Genomic DNA, 12,529 nt, shown 5'->3' with positions numbered 1-12,529 from the left:
TTGTGAGTTGAGGAACAGAGAGGACCAGAAAGAGGAGGAAAGAGCGGGAAAGTGACGAGGGAGATGTGGCTGCTGTCCTCAGGATGAGCCTCAGTGGGATTACTAGAGCAGATTAAAGAGTGGCCGCTCAGGGAAATGGCTCAGCCGTCCTTGTGCAGTTAGCTTGGACACAGGAAACACTGCCAGGCCGCTGTGGGACAGAGAGACTCAGGGCCATGCTGCTTTGATTGGTTTTCATTCATTCAGCAGCAAGTATTTGCTCTGCTTTCGTGCCTTTGTCATTAAGCCCCCTCAAACACACATTCCACAACATACAACCGCACCGCACACACACACACACACACACACACAACCACACACACACAACACACCACACCACACACCCCTCCTATGCTTTCCTTCTCTCTCTCTGCTGGAATTGGTATTGTGTTTCATGATCGATGTGCCTCATTCCAGTGACGTGGTAGCCTGGCTAACTGTCATTAAAAATGGATAGGTGTAGGGAAGGTGTGTTGTGTGTGTGTTTGTGTGTGTGTGTGTGTGTGTGTGTGGTGTGGTGTGTGGTGTGTGTGTGTGTGTGTGTGTGTGTGTGGTGTGTGTGTAAGAGGAGGTGTAGGTGGCAGGAAGTCCCAGAGGTGCCAGCTGTTTACCGTGCACTGTTGAAGGTTGGAGGGAGTGGTGGTGGATGTGGGGGTGTTCCTGGGGTCAGAGCCAGGCCTGTTGCCTTGGCAACAGCTTGCAAAATAGCTTTCTCTAAATTACTGGTGACGGTGGGATTTTTCTCTTTCTGCGGCTTTCTCTCTCGCTCAGCGTGGCGAGGCACATCTGGCACCACAGAGACTAGGTCTCATCACAACACAAAGCAATGGGCCCTTTCCACTCTGCTCTGTCCTCCTTTTATCTAACTACCCCCCCCCCCCCCAGTCTTTTTTTTGTCTTCTTTTCCTGTCCCTGTGCCCCCATCCATCACAGAGGTGCAGTGAGCGTGGCTGGGTCTGAGGGCAGCAGGGCAGCAGGGCAGAGGAGCTGAAATGGAGCCACCATTCACAGGTGGCCAGAAATAACGGTGGAGAATATGTGCAGTTAGAATTTTTTCCTTTTTTCTCTCTATGCTAGCAGGTAGGGGGGGGGGGGAGAATTACCAGACGCCTCCCGATACGATATTGTCACAACACGCCACAATACGATATTATTGCGATTTTAAACATATTGCAATATTCTGCAATATATTGCAATTTATGTATTGCAAGGCAGTAGCACGTTTAGGATGCAATTCACACACCTCTATTTCTCTGTGACGTACTCTTAAGACAATACTCCTAACCCCCTGATTTGTTTTGTTGTTGTTCTCGAGACACAACTGCAACGGAAATAAGCCACATCCAGAGTTGCCAGAATGAATAGAAGACTTTATTACACAATGTTACTCACATTAGCTAACATAAAAAAGAAGTTTATTTTTTAGCCAACTGCTGCTCTTGAATCTTGTGATTTAGGTAAACTTTTGTATTTTTGCATTAAAATCTCACCCAGTGATGCGCTAAGGCTGGGCTTTATTACTTGTGCCCAAATCCCAATAGGGTTCAGTACCAGAGAAGACACCCCTGGTCTAGTGAAGGCTTGGCAATAATAATAGAAACTGAAGCCTATTCAACATGAGCCTTTGAAAGAGAGGAAGCTGTTGTTTTAACCCGCAGCCGTCAGTCACTCAAGTTGCTCCAGTCTGTAACTCCACTGTAGCCTCTCTGGTTGAATAACCCCCCGCTAAGGTCATCTTAAGCAGGAATTCTATTAGCATTCATTTACCAGAGCATAGTACTCCTCACCGACAATGCTCCGTCTACCTCAGGTCAGCTGTGGTGTTCTCGGGAAACAGACACAGACAGCAGAGAAAGTCGAAGGCATGATCAGACCTTGCGCTGCGCTTCTTTGTCTGCCTTGAAAACACAGGAACAACAATCTGCACATCCGTTATGGCGCTGTGCATGTGTGCCTGCAAACACACACATACACACACACAGTGGGAGAAGGGGCTTCATTGTGCAGTCCTGCTGTGTTGAGTGACTGTAGCGTGTGCTGGGCAACAGCTGCTGTGATCCCCCGCAAACTCTCTCTCGCACCTCGCCACCACAACTGGCCCATGCTGGTCTAAACATCAATGCACTCACACACACATGCACACACATGCACACACAAAGACACATACTGTATATGCACACTCTATCTCTTTTCTGTGCTTTTTCAGTTCTCAGGTGTTTGTTTTTCTCTCGCTCGCCCTCTACCTATTACCCCCCCACCACACACACACACACACACACACACACTTTTTTTGTGTGTTTCAGTCGGTGTCAGCCGACAGCGGGCTGTGCCCGTCACCCAAAGCTCCCCCACCCTGCTCCCTGACTCCCCCCCCCCCCCCCCCCCCCTGCTGACAGCTGTCTCCACACTGTAACCCTTTCATGGAGCTGGGCCTCTGAGAAAGTTCTACTATATAAAGTTTCACCAGCCTCGCACAGGTTTTTGGAAGGATCTGAAGGCCTTTTTTGGGGGTTAAGAGGGATTCACTTTGAGACTTTGAGATAGATACATGCATACACAGACTGAGTTGACCGTTTCCCCATCAAAGTCTCGTTCCTTGTGGGCTTGTTTGTCATCGGTTGCAGCTTCTGCTGCTGATGTGACCCCGTCTGCAGCTCATTACAGCATGCCACCTGTTTGTCCTGAAGCTAGTAGAAACACACACACACACACACACACACACACACACACACACACACACACAAACAAATAGAGTTTGTTGAGGTGACGGGGGTTAATCTAACAGGGGTGTCCATGGCGGAGCTGCCACACAGTGCATGGACTGTCAGCGTCCCACCGTGTCAATGGCTTTCTTTGTCCCCTGGGCCCGTCTTTCTGTTGCCGCAGGGTTTAGGACCAGGCAGACAGGTGGAGGGTTATTGAGCTTTTGAAGCGCAAAGACAAAACAATGAAAAAAAGATATAGGCTGGGGCACATATAGCTCAGAGTTTTCACAGCGACTGACAGTTTTGCCAACGACTGCTTTTCATACGCCATGCAATAGCAGGCCCACGTTACAAATTTTGCTGTCTGCTGTTTTTTTTTGTTGATACTTTGTAATAAAGATAAGCCTTTGAGGGACACCCAGCTGTTATCTCTTTCCAGCTGACAGTTAATTTCAGCCCACGTTGCTAACAGCAATTAACATCACCCAGTTGTGGGCGATTTTGCACAGGGTTCGAGAAACAATTAAAACACACACACACGCACACACACACGCACACATTTTGCAGAGGAGGAACTTATTAGGCATCCATCTGAGCCTGAAGGTTTGGAGCTGAATGGGGCACACGCTGTCAGAGTGTGCTGTCATTATCCAACGAGGCCATTGCCAGGAAATTGAAGGACAGACAGGAGTGAAAATGAATCTGTGTCAGACTGTGAAATTCAGACTCTTCTTGTGCCTCTGTTCATCATGCTGTGCAGCATGTGTGTATGTTTACTCCTGCTGACACAGTGAGATGCAGGTGGGACCGGGGCAATCCCATGGGACACACACACACACACACACACACACACACACACACACACACACACACACACAGATGTCCAGATCGCACTGACCTGTGTTCTGCACGAACAGACTGAGTGCCATGTGGCTGATCAGAGCGTTGGTTGGCAGACAGACAGACAGACAGACACAGACAAAGCTAGGTTCACACACACACACACACACATTTACATACACACATACACATTCATATAGAACTGACAGAAGGATGAGTGCATGTGAGGTAACAGCTGAAAACAGGCCCAGCCTGTGGATCACACAACAATTGACACACACTCAGTGGTTGGCTATCTGAGTAGATGTAGGATTTGATTCACAATTCAAAATACTTAATTAATCCCACAACGGGGAAATTCACAATGTTACAGCAGCAAGGTAAAGTGCAAAAACATACAAATCAATCACTCTGAAGATGAATAAAGAATAAATAAATATAAGTAAAGAGAAAGACTTTTAGTGCTTTTCCCCGGTGTTATGGTTACGTACAGTATTTAAATTCTCAGCTGTGAATTTTCCTAGGTTTAATGTCACTCGTGTAAGCATGAGGATGTTGTTCTTTATTCAAATGACTGTCCAACGGCCCTGTGTGGATTAGCGTGGATTCGTGGGTATGGAGTGTGTTTGCTTTACGCTGAAAGTGCTTATTTAAATTCTTTGCTGTTGACACTTTCAACATGTTTAGCTTTGAAATACCAACGCTCCACTCCATTCATTCATATCTTTAAAAAACAACTTACAGTACAACATTAATAATTACTTTTCAGTTTTACAATTATGCTGCTGTCATGTACAAAGTTGATCTTTACACAGGCTTGTGGGAAAAAGGTAACCCTAGTACCTAATAACAAAAAATATAAATAGTTCTACTGTACTTATTTGGGCTGGGTTAACGTGATCCATTCTCCAATTAAAATCTGTGTGATCTGATATGGATTCATAAAATCCAGAATTTTAATATATGCCTTTTCACCATGAATGTATATGTAAAAAGTACTGTTTGGGGGTCAATTTTAAATGAATTGAAATGAAAACTTTTGCATTATACATTTTTAGAGTTGCTTCTTGCTTGTACAGTTTACTGTCTCTAATATCCAAGCAACCCATTAGATGGAATTGAATTGGATAGATTGGAATTTCCCGAACCTAATTGATATAGAATTTAATCGGGACTCAATCGGAATCCAGTCCGTTCTTAATAATTTACTTTTCCATTTTGTAATCAACTTGGACTTGAGCAAAGCGTCTGCCACTCCTCCCTCTCCTCCGCCTCCTCTTCCTCCTCGTGCAGGTGTGTTTGCACAGGCTCTCCCCAGGTGGACAGGTGCCCTGGTGCAGACAAGCGCCTATTGATGGCAGAGAAACAGCTTCCTCTGGCCAACTGGTCCCACCTGCTCACCACTGCTGCTCTGGCTTAAGATAAAGGCAACAGTTGCCTGTGCAGCTGACGTACAGGGGCATAAGTGCACCCAAACATTTGAGTCCCATCATCTCTTACTGTACAATGGGTCAACATAAAACAATGCTGTAATAACATAGAATTGTCATATTTAAATGGCACCAATAGAAAGGTGAATCCCCTACTCTTCCGGTGGACGCTATTAGGATTTTTCATTTTGGGAAAAATATGTACCCGTAATGTAGTGAACGGGGAGAGACAAATTATATTTAGATCCTGTTTGAATTGAGCCATGAAATACACATATGATGTTCGTCGATTTAAAAGAGAATTTTGCAGCTGAAGAAATGCTTGTGTGAAACCGCTCAGTGAACTACATTTCAATCAGGAGAGACATGTTTGCAGATATGCAAATATGATTTATTTTACAGCTCAAATAATGATTGTTTAAAGCAGGGTTGTGACTCTGTGATTGGCCCTTGCCATTTCTGCACAATTCTGATTGGTTTAGCAGGAAGGTGAACGCCTCCACCAGCTGATTAGAGATAGGTAGAGCATGGATTAAGAGTGAGGTCTTCCTGAAAGGATTTACAATGAGATACATTTCAATCAGGAGAGACTAGTTGCAGATATGTGACAGTTATACATAGCATGATAACATATACATTTCTTAGGATAACAGCTGAATTGATTTAGGAGAGCATCAATTAATAGTTAGGTCTTCCTGAAAGAATTTACGCTGAGCTACATGCCTTGTCTCCACAATATAAGACACCTTGCTCGCTTCCTCACTAGCTTGGCTCAGTTCCAGGTAACACAGGTAACTTGTTGTCCTACGTGATAACCTGTTTTATCCCGCGTCTTTTATCAGTCGGGGAGAGAAAGAAGGAGCGAGGTCCCTTACCGTTGTGAGTAACTTTACATCCCGCTATAAAACACCTAAAGGCCATAGCTTCAGAGAGACGTCACCCTATGCAACTGTGGAGTGTGTTGTCATTCTTATAACGTATATCTTATACTTCAACTGTTTAACAACTAAGACTTTGTTGCATCGGAAAATTATCTTTTAAAATGACAAACATATGTGTAATTCCTGGCTCAATTCAGACGGGATCAAGCTAATAATTATTATCTCCCCAATTAACTACCATAGATAATATATCTAAAATAAAGTCCTATGGTGGAGAGGTTTGGTTTGGTTTCATATGTCTGAAGTAATATATTAAGGAAATACTTGTCCAATAGTTGTTAGTGTGTTACTGACTGAGCATTCCTTTAGTAAACACACATACCCAGAGGCTTCTTTTGATGCATCTCATGATGCTTGCTGTGCTGCACTGTGTCCCAGGGGCGGGGCTAGAAGGGGGGCACGGGGTTGCACGCTCACAAATCCATTGGGATTGACAGTTGTTGTATGTTTTACAGATTTACATTGGATTGTAGTACTGTCACTTAACTGCCTGTTCTGCCAATCTTCCCAGCCCTCGTCACATGACAAATCAATGTTTCCATGATGACTGTGTAAAATTCTGATACCGTGGAACCAGCACTGGAATAGTTTTTTTTTTAAGTGGCAGACTGAGCCTATAGAACATGTGTATTGTAGTCATGTATACAGTTTGTTTAAAATGAAAACAAATAAAACAAATAGTGAATGTGATGTTTTATTTAACACAATGATATTGGGTTGTTTTATCCTATCCAATATTTCCAATACTACACCTACTGATTATTGTTCATTGGTCCCCCCCCTGTGCCACCCCACTTAAGAAAATCCTGTGGTCTGACTGTGGTCCTTTCATGTGCTTTCAGGTAACCCAAGTCCCGATCGAGTCATGCGAGCAGTACGGGACCTGTGGCGAGTGTTTGAGCTCCGGGGACCCACACTGCGGTTGGTGTGTCCTGCATAATATGTGAGTATGCCTCAATCATCTTCCAGTCAGTTTGCAGATACCGTGCATACAGATTTTGTTAGACATCTTCTGTCTGTGGCCCTCTCGCAAAGGCCGTCAGGTTTTCTCCTCGTGTTTACTTTGTATCAAATGGAGTATAAGGATAGGAGACAGTGTCTGTCTGGATTGCTGTAGTTGTGCTCAGAGGTGCAGAGCCGGTTCAGAGCGACTTGCCGCTGCCGTAGTGACTACTGCCCTGTTCTGACGTGACTTGATATTAACAGGAAATGACACCATTCAATCGGTGTGTGACTTACTGCAATTTAAAAAAGACACACAAGAACAGAGCAAAAAGAGTCCCCCTGCTTACAACTATCATATGTGCATGTTGCTGTGTCTCTGCGTGTTAAATGAACATCTGGTGAAGCCACAATATATTTGTGTTGCCTGTTCTGAGCAAGTTGGGAGATATTTACCTTTCAATGAAAAACCCACAGTCATAAGGATTAGCATAGAAGCCCTGAGTGACACCTGCTGGAGGTGAAACACTACTGCAACAAAACGAACTTCTAGAAGCCGGACAGTAGAAAAAACAGGCAGATTAAATAAATGAGCTTGAAAAACTTTCTGGCAAATATTTGTTGTATTTTGTATGACTCCTTCATCTTTAAATTTAACTTGTTAGATGAAATGATGGAGAGGGTATACTGGGACACAACATGAATACAACTCACTACTAAAGAAGCTGAAAGACATAGTGCTCTGTCTCCATCTCCCCCTCCTTGTTTCTTAAGCACACACATACTCTCATCAGTCTGAGTTTCTTTCCAGCTTCTATGTCTTGAATTCCCCACTTACAGCCCCTCCTGAATGCAGCCTCTCTCTCTAAAGGTATAGCTGAGTATTTGTGTGTGTCAGAGCCCCGCCGCAATCATCATTATCGTGATGGCGGGCCCGACAACGTGCACTTAAAGTAATTTACATCACTCCAAAGCTGGGACAGGACAAATAATTGCCTAGCGACAAGGTAATTCAGCATGTGCCTGAGGTACAGGAGGGGCCAGCTAAAGCTGCGTATTCTCTGCAGTCTGCGTGCCTTCACACAGGGATCATTTACCACAACATTAGCCTCCGTGCTAGGCTGTTAATCATATGCTTTTGTGTAGGTGATGTAGGGAGGGAAGTCATTCAGGTTAGTAGGAATTTTAATCCACAGCGTGATGGTAAAAGGTGATATTTTTTTAAGCTGTTCTGGTGAAAGCAGCTGTTAGGCTGGAGCAGCTCTTTGCTGGTTCACATCTCGAGTGAGTGTGCAGGGGCTTGTGTCTGAACATGTGTGTTTTGTGTGTGTGCGTGCTTTCATGCACGTGGGTTTCGATTTTTGTGTACAAGCCCAAACACTTGTGTGGACCGCTGTACTGTACTGTGGGGAGAAAAGGTCAGCACCCCAATTCACATCAGATCAGCCATCTGTTCTCTCAGCACAGCGGACCCTCGTGCCACCTGTCTCTGGCCCTAACACCCCTCTCTCTGTCCTGACCCCACAATGAGTGTGGCAGGACCCCTGTCAGCTCTGGCTGAGTTACTGCAGAGAGGAGAAGAAGTTATAGGAGGAATAGTTGGCTCTTCCTTCTGTCGCTCATTTGGACTTCTGTGGACTTGCATGTGCATTTCTGCAATAATAAACAGAGGGCAAATGGCAGGAATTAAATAATAAACCAAATGAAAATGTGCGATAAAAGACTGACGGAAACATGTTGCTTAAAGGCACTTTCTGGTTCTTCTGCCGTAGACAAAGCATTCATGTCATGCCGCCACTCCACCAGAAATGAAACATGCATAAGTGGGGTATTTGGGGTGTACAGTGGGGAGAACAAGTAATTGATATATTGATTGATATTTGATTGATCTGTGATCTGTTTTTTTTCCAGCCGCTACTATAGAAAGTGAAGTGTGTCTGGATTTGAACCGGGGACAAAGTTGTCCCCTCTCTATAGTAACGGTTGGAAAAAAACATCACAGATCAAAAATATACAAATTCAATTATAAAAAAAAAAATGTCATCGTGCCATCTTATGTGGAAGCAGCAATGAAATGTAATGGAATTGCAGGTGCTTAATTAATTACGTAATCTCGCAGAGTTGATGGAAACAGGCACTTATTTGCACTTTTTAGACATTTGCACAGGATTTGAATGGAAACACAACTAATGACATAGCAATTTAAAATGAGACAATACCTGTGGATGTGAAAGGGCTTTGCTGCGTGGGTTAAGTTAGCATTAGGGACTGCATGAATGTACAACATAGCCAAGAGTAGAAGGAAGTATCTGTCAAATACCGCTGGAGAAAAGCAGCTGCACCCTTCTGCTAAAGAGCTCCTCTTATCCCACACAACCAAAATTACATTTCTTGCGAGCCGTGGTGCCATCCACAGCTGTGATCACTACCGCTTCCCAATGCCCTCCTTTTCCTTCCAGTTCTTCATCATCTATCCCTGAGCCACTATTGATTTAATAAAATTATCTTTCCCTCCTTTCCCATGTTTGCGTGCACCTCCCTTACAGCAAAAAGCTATGCCACTCATCTCCTCTCAGCTCACTGCTGCGCTGTCTCCCATTTAGACACTCTTCCCTCTGGAATAAGCTCTTCCACACTCCAGAGATGGTTGGCTTGCCACACACCAACACCCATCGCTTTGATCACCCACCTCCCTCCTTCTACAGCTGCCATCCACAATATCTATCCTCTTTTCTCCTCCTCCAAACACTGCGTTTTTCTTTATGTTTTGTGCGCGGACGCTCATTGAAGTGCAGCATTCTAAGGTGGCTAATTAGGAACATAGGAGGACATTAGCTTGGTTTGCGATGATGAGGAGAAGGAGAGAATGTGAGGGAGGCTTTGGGTTGGCCAGGAGTGGCGTCTCTGTCTTCCCTGTCTTTCTACTCTCTTTCTTGTTCCTCTCATTCAGTGTGGTGTGAGACTCTAAAGTCTTTTAATTACCAGCAGCTGCTAGGCATCCCCTGAATGCACAGAGAATAGGAGGGGGAAAGAATGAGGGGAAGAGAATGAGAGAGGGAGAGTGTGTTTGATGCCGCACTCTCATCGGCCCACAAAACCGAGCAGCGTTTTGATTGCAGCTCAAAGGGAGCTCATCATCTCGAGCCCTCTCCAGCCGCAGTCCTGTGAATGGGCGGTTCAGCCTCCGCCTGACCACAGTCCAAAAACACTGAGCCGTGGCGATGCTTTGCCTCCGTCGCTCCCTGCCATCGCCGTTAGATTAGCTCTCTAATCATCATGCCCGAAAAGAGGCTTTTCCATCTCAAAATGTCCCGCATCACTCTGTTCTCCCTCCATCCGCTCAGCTCGCTCACACATTCCAGGAGCAGGTTTGGCAGGATTAGTCTGGACCTCTGTCTTAAGGGCTGAGATCCAGTGACAGGTCCAGGTCAGCAGTTGATCAGTGTAACGAGTTTAGCTATATTACTATTCACTACTATTATTCATTATAAGAATTAGTAGCGGGTGATTATGTAGTCTGGATCAATGGAAATACATTTCCAGGATGATTGCCTGAAGCATGTCCCTCCCCTTCCTCTCTCTCTGTGTGTGTTGCCGTTCTCAAACTCTGTTCGCTTCGGGAAACAACAACGACCTTCGAGCTAGCAATCTCGCTGAAAATTTTTCGCTGAAAATGTGGTTTGTGCAAAATGGCATGCCTGTGTGGCTCTTTCGGTGAATGATTATAAAGATTTACAAAGAATATGTTTACAGCATTTACTCTCTAACTCTCTGAGACGTTTCGGGACTGCTCGGTGGGATTGCTGTGGACACACAAGTACACTTACACTACACTGGTTAGAGCTAATGAGGTTTAACCATGTACCAGCTGATCTAAATAGCTCATGTTACTGTTTTGTGTCAACAGTTAACTTTATTTAATATTGCATGTGGAGTTTTCTTTTGCGGAGTGCAAATATTCCATCAAAAAAAGTTCTTTCCAGGAACTATGTGGCAGAACCACCATCCCTGCGTCCGGAGCTTAGCTCCGCCTAAGACGACTCTGATTGGTTGAAAGAAATGCGAACAACCCAGAGCGTTTCTTTCTCCCATCCCAGAATGTATGTGTCGTGTAACCAGACCTTACTCCCCAGCGCTGTGGCGATAGCTCTGGCAATGCCAGACTAAAGATCCTGTGATATGTGCCGAGGAAATTCTGTTCAGCATGTCGAAATCAGCGCTAGTTTGTTGTGTGGATGACAGCTTAGGGCTATTGGTGTAGTAGGCCCCAACAGACAGTGAGTCAGCATTTGAAGGTTGCTCAAAGCAGAATAACATATTACTACTACTACACCGTGATGGTGCATTGCATTGTGCTGTCAGTCTGCATGTGGCTGATCGGTTTCAGTAACAACCCACACAGCAGCCTGAACGGCACAGCTGTCCACTTGTCACAAATAGGTGTTAGGAGCTTAAACGCTATCAAACCCTTTGTTTAGCATCCTGGTGGGTACACTTTGTCAAGTGCAAGAGATGGGGTTTGGGGCACGGCCAATTCTTTAACAGAGTAGTATTATTTTATAATGTGACCCATGGTTTTAAGAGAAAGGAGGTAAGGATTTGAGATAGGAAGTCATTTATCAACTTAAAATCAGACGCCGCAGCCCTATTTTTTATAACTACAAGCGTGTTTTTCATACAATCATTACACTCCTACGGATGACGTCAAACAGCGGCCATAAAATCGCCTCTAATTTACCAGTGGCAACAACAATTAGCCCAGCAATGAGAATGGCTGCTTCAGCCCATTGTGGATGTCAGACTGAGTGTCTAATGGCCGACTCATCAGCTACAGCCATAGTTAGCAGTCAGAGGGAGGCTGCATCCATCTTACCAATTGGGCCTAATGAGATATCGATCGCGAACATGTAGGTCTATCAATATTTCCATAGATTCCTAGAACACAGAGCCAGTACACAATGGCTACATGATGGCTGAAATACTGCACCAGTATGTACAGTACATATAATAAGGGCTGCTCGATTGTGAGAAGAAAAAAAAACATCACAATTATGTTGGTCAATATTGAAATTCTGATTATTGAACACAATCACTCATTGACTTTTGGAAAGATATTTGCATTTATTGAACTTAAAAACAGTGAAACAGTTCAAAACAGTGATAAACCTTGAAGTGTGAAATTTCCTTGAATACTTTAACCGTTTGAGCTTTTTGAATTGCCCTTCAGTTGTTGAAGATGTCCCGTAACGTTGTGAAATAAAGTATTACCTTTTTTCTTAAGCACCTGCCCCAAAAAAGAAAGCGTCTGCAAAAGCGCTTTTTTGAAATGAATTCCCCTTCAGAACACAAGACAAATGAAAGTTTACTTGCAAAATGTAATGTGCTAAATAATCAATTACATTGTTTTTGTGACCGTTAGGAGCCGAAATCGCAATTAAAATTCGATTCATCGCACAGCCCTGCACATAATACAGTTAATGATCCTATAAACCCCAGTGTGTCTGTATGTCTTGCTTGCTCACTCCTTTTCTTTTTGAGATGCTTCCATCCCCACGCTGCTTTTTCTCTCTACTCAGCCCACGCCAGGGAAGCTTTAGCTTAATGCAGAGCACTGAGCAATGGTCTCATTGTA

General features: G+C 44.3%; 1 protein-coding gene across 1 annotated transcript in view; it reads left to right on the top strand.

The window, feature by feature from the left end:
- The window catches only part of plxna2 (plexin A2), a 222,147-nt gene that overhangs the window by 106,968 nt on the left and 102,650 nt on the right, over positions 1-12,529 (top strand). The window contains 1 exon segment of the mRNA XM_032519890.1: positions 6,798-6,898. Within this exon segment, the coding sequence (XP_032375781.1) occupies positions 6,798-6,898 (101 nt within the window).

Source organism: Etheostoma spectabile, chromosome 7 (assembly GCF_008692095.1).
Source record: "Etheostoma spectabile isolate EspeVRDwgs_2016 chromosome 7, UIUC_Espe_1.0, whole genome shotgun sequence".
Classification (NCBI taxonomy): domain Eukaryota; kingdom Metazoa; phylum Chordata; class Actinopteri; order Perciformes; family Percidae; genus Etheostoma; species Etheostoma spectabile.
The sequence above is the reverse complement of the archived record's forward strand: the minus strand, read 5'-3'. Positions and strand labels throughout refer to the sequence as shown.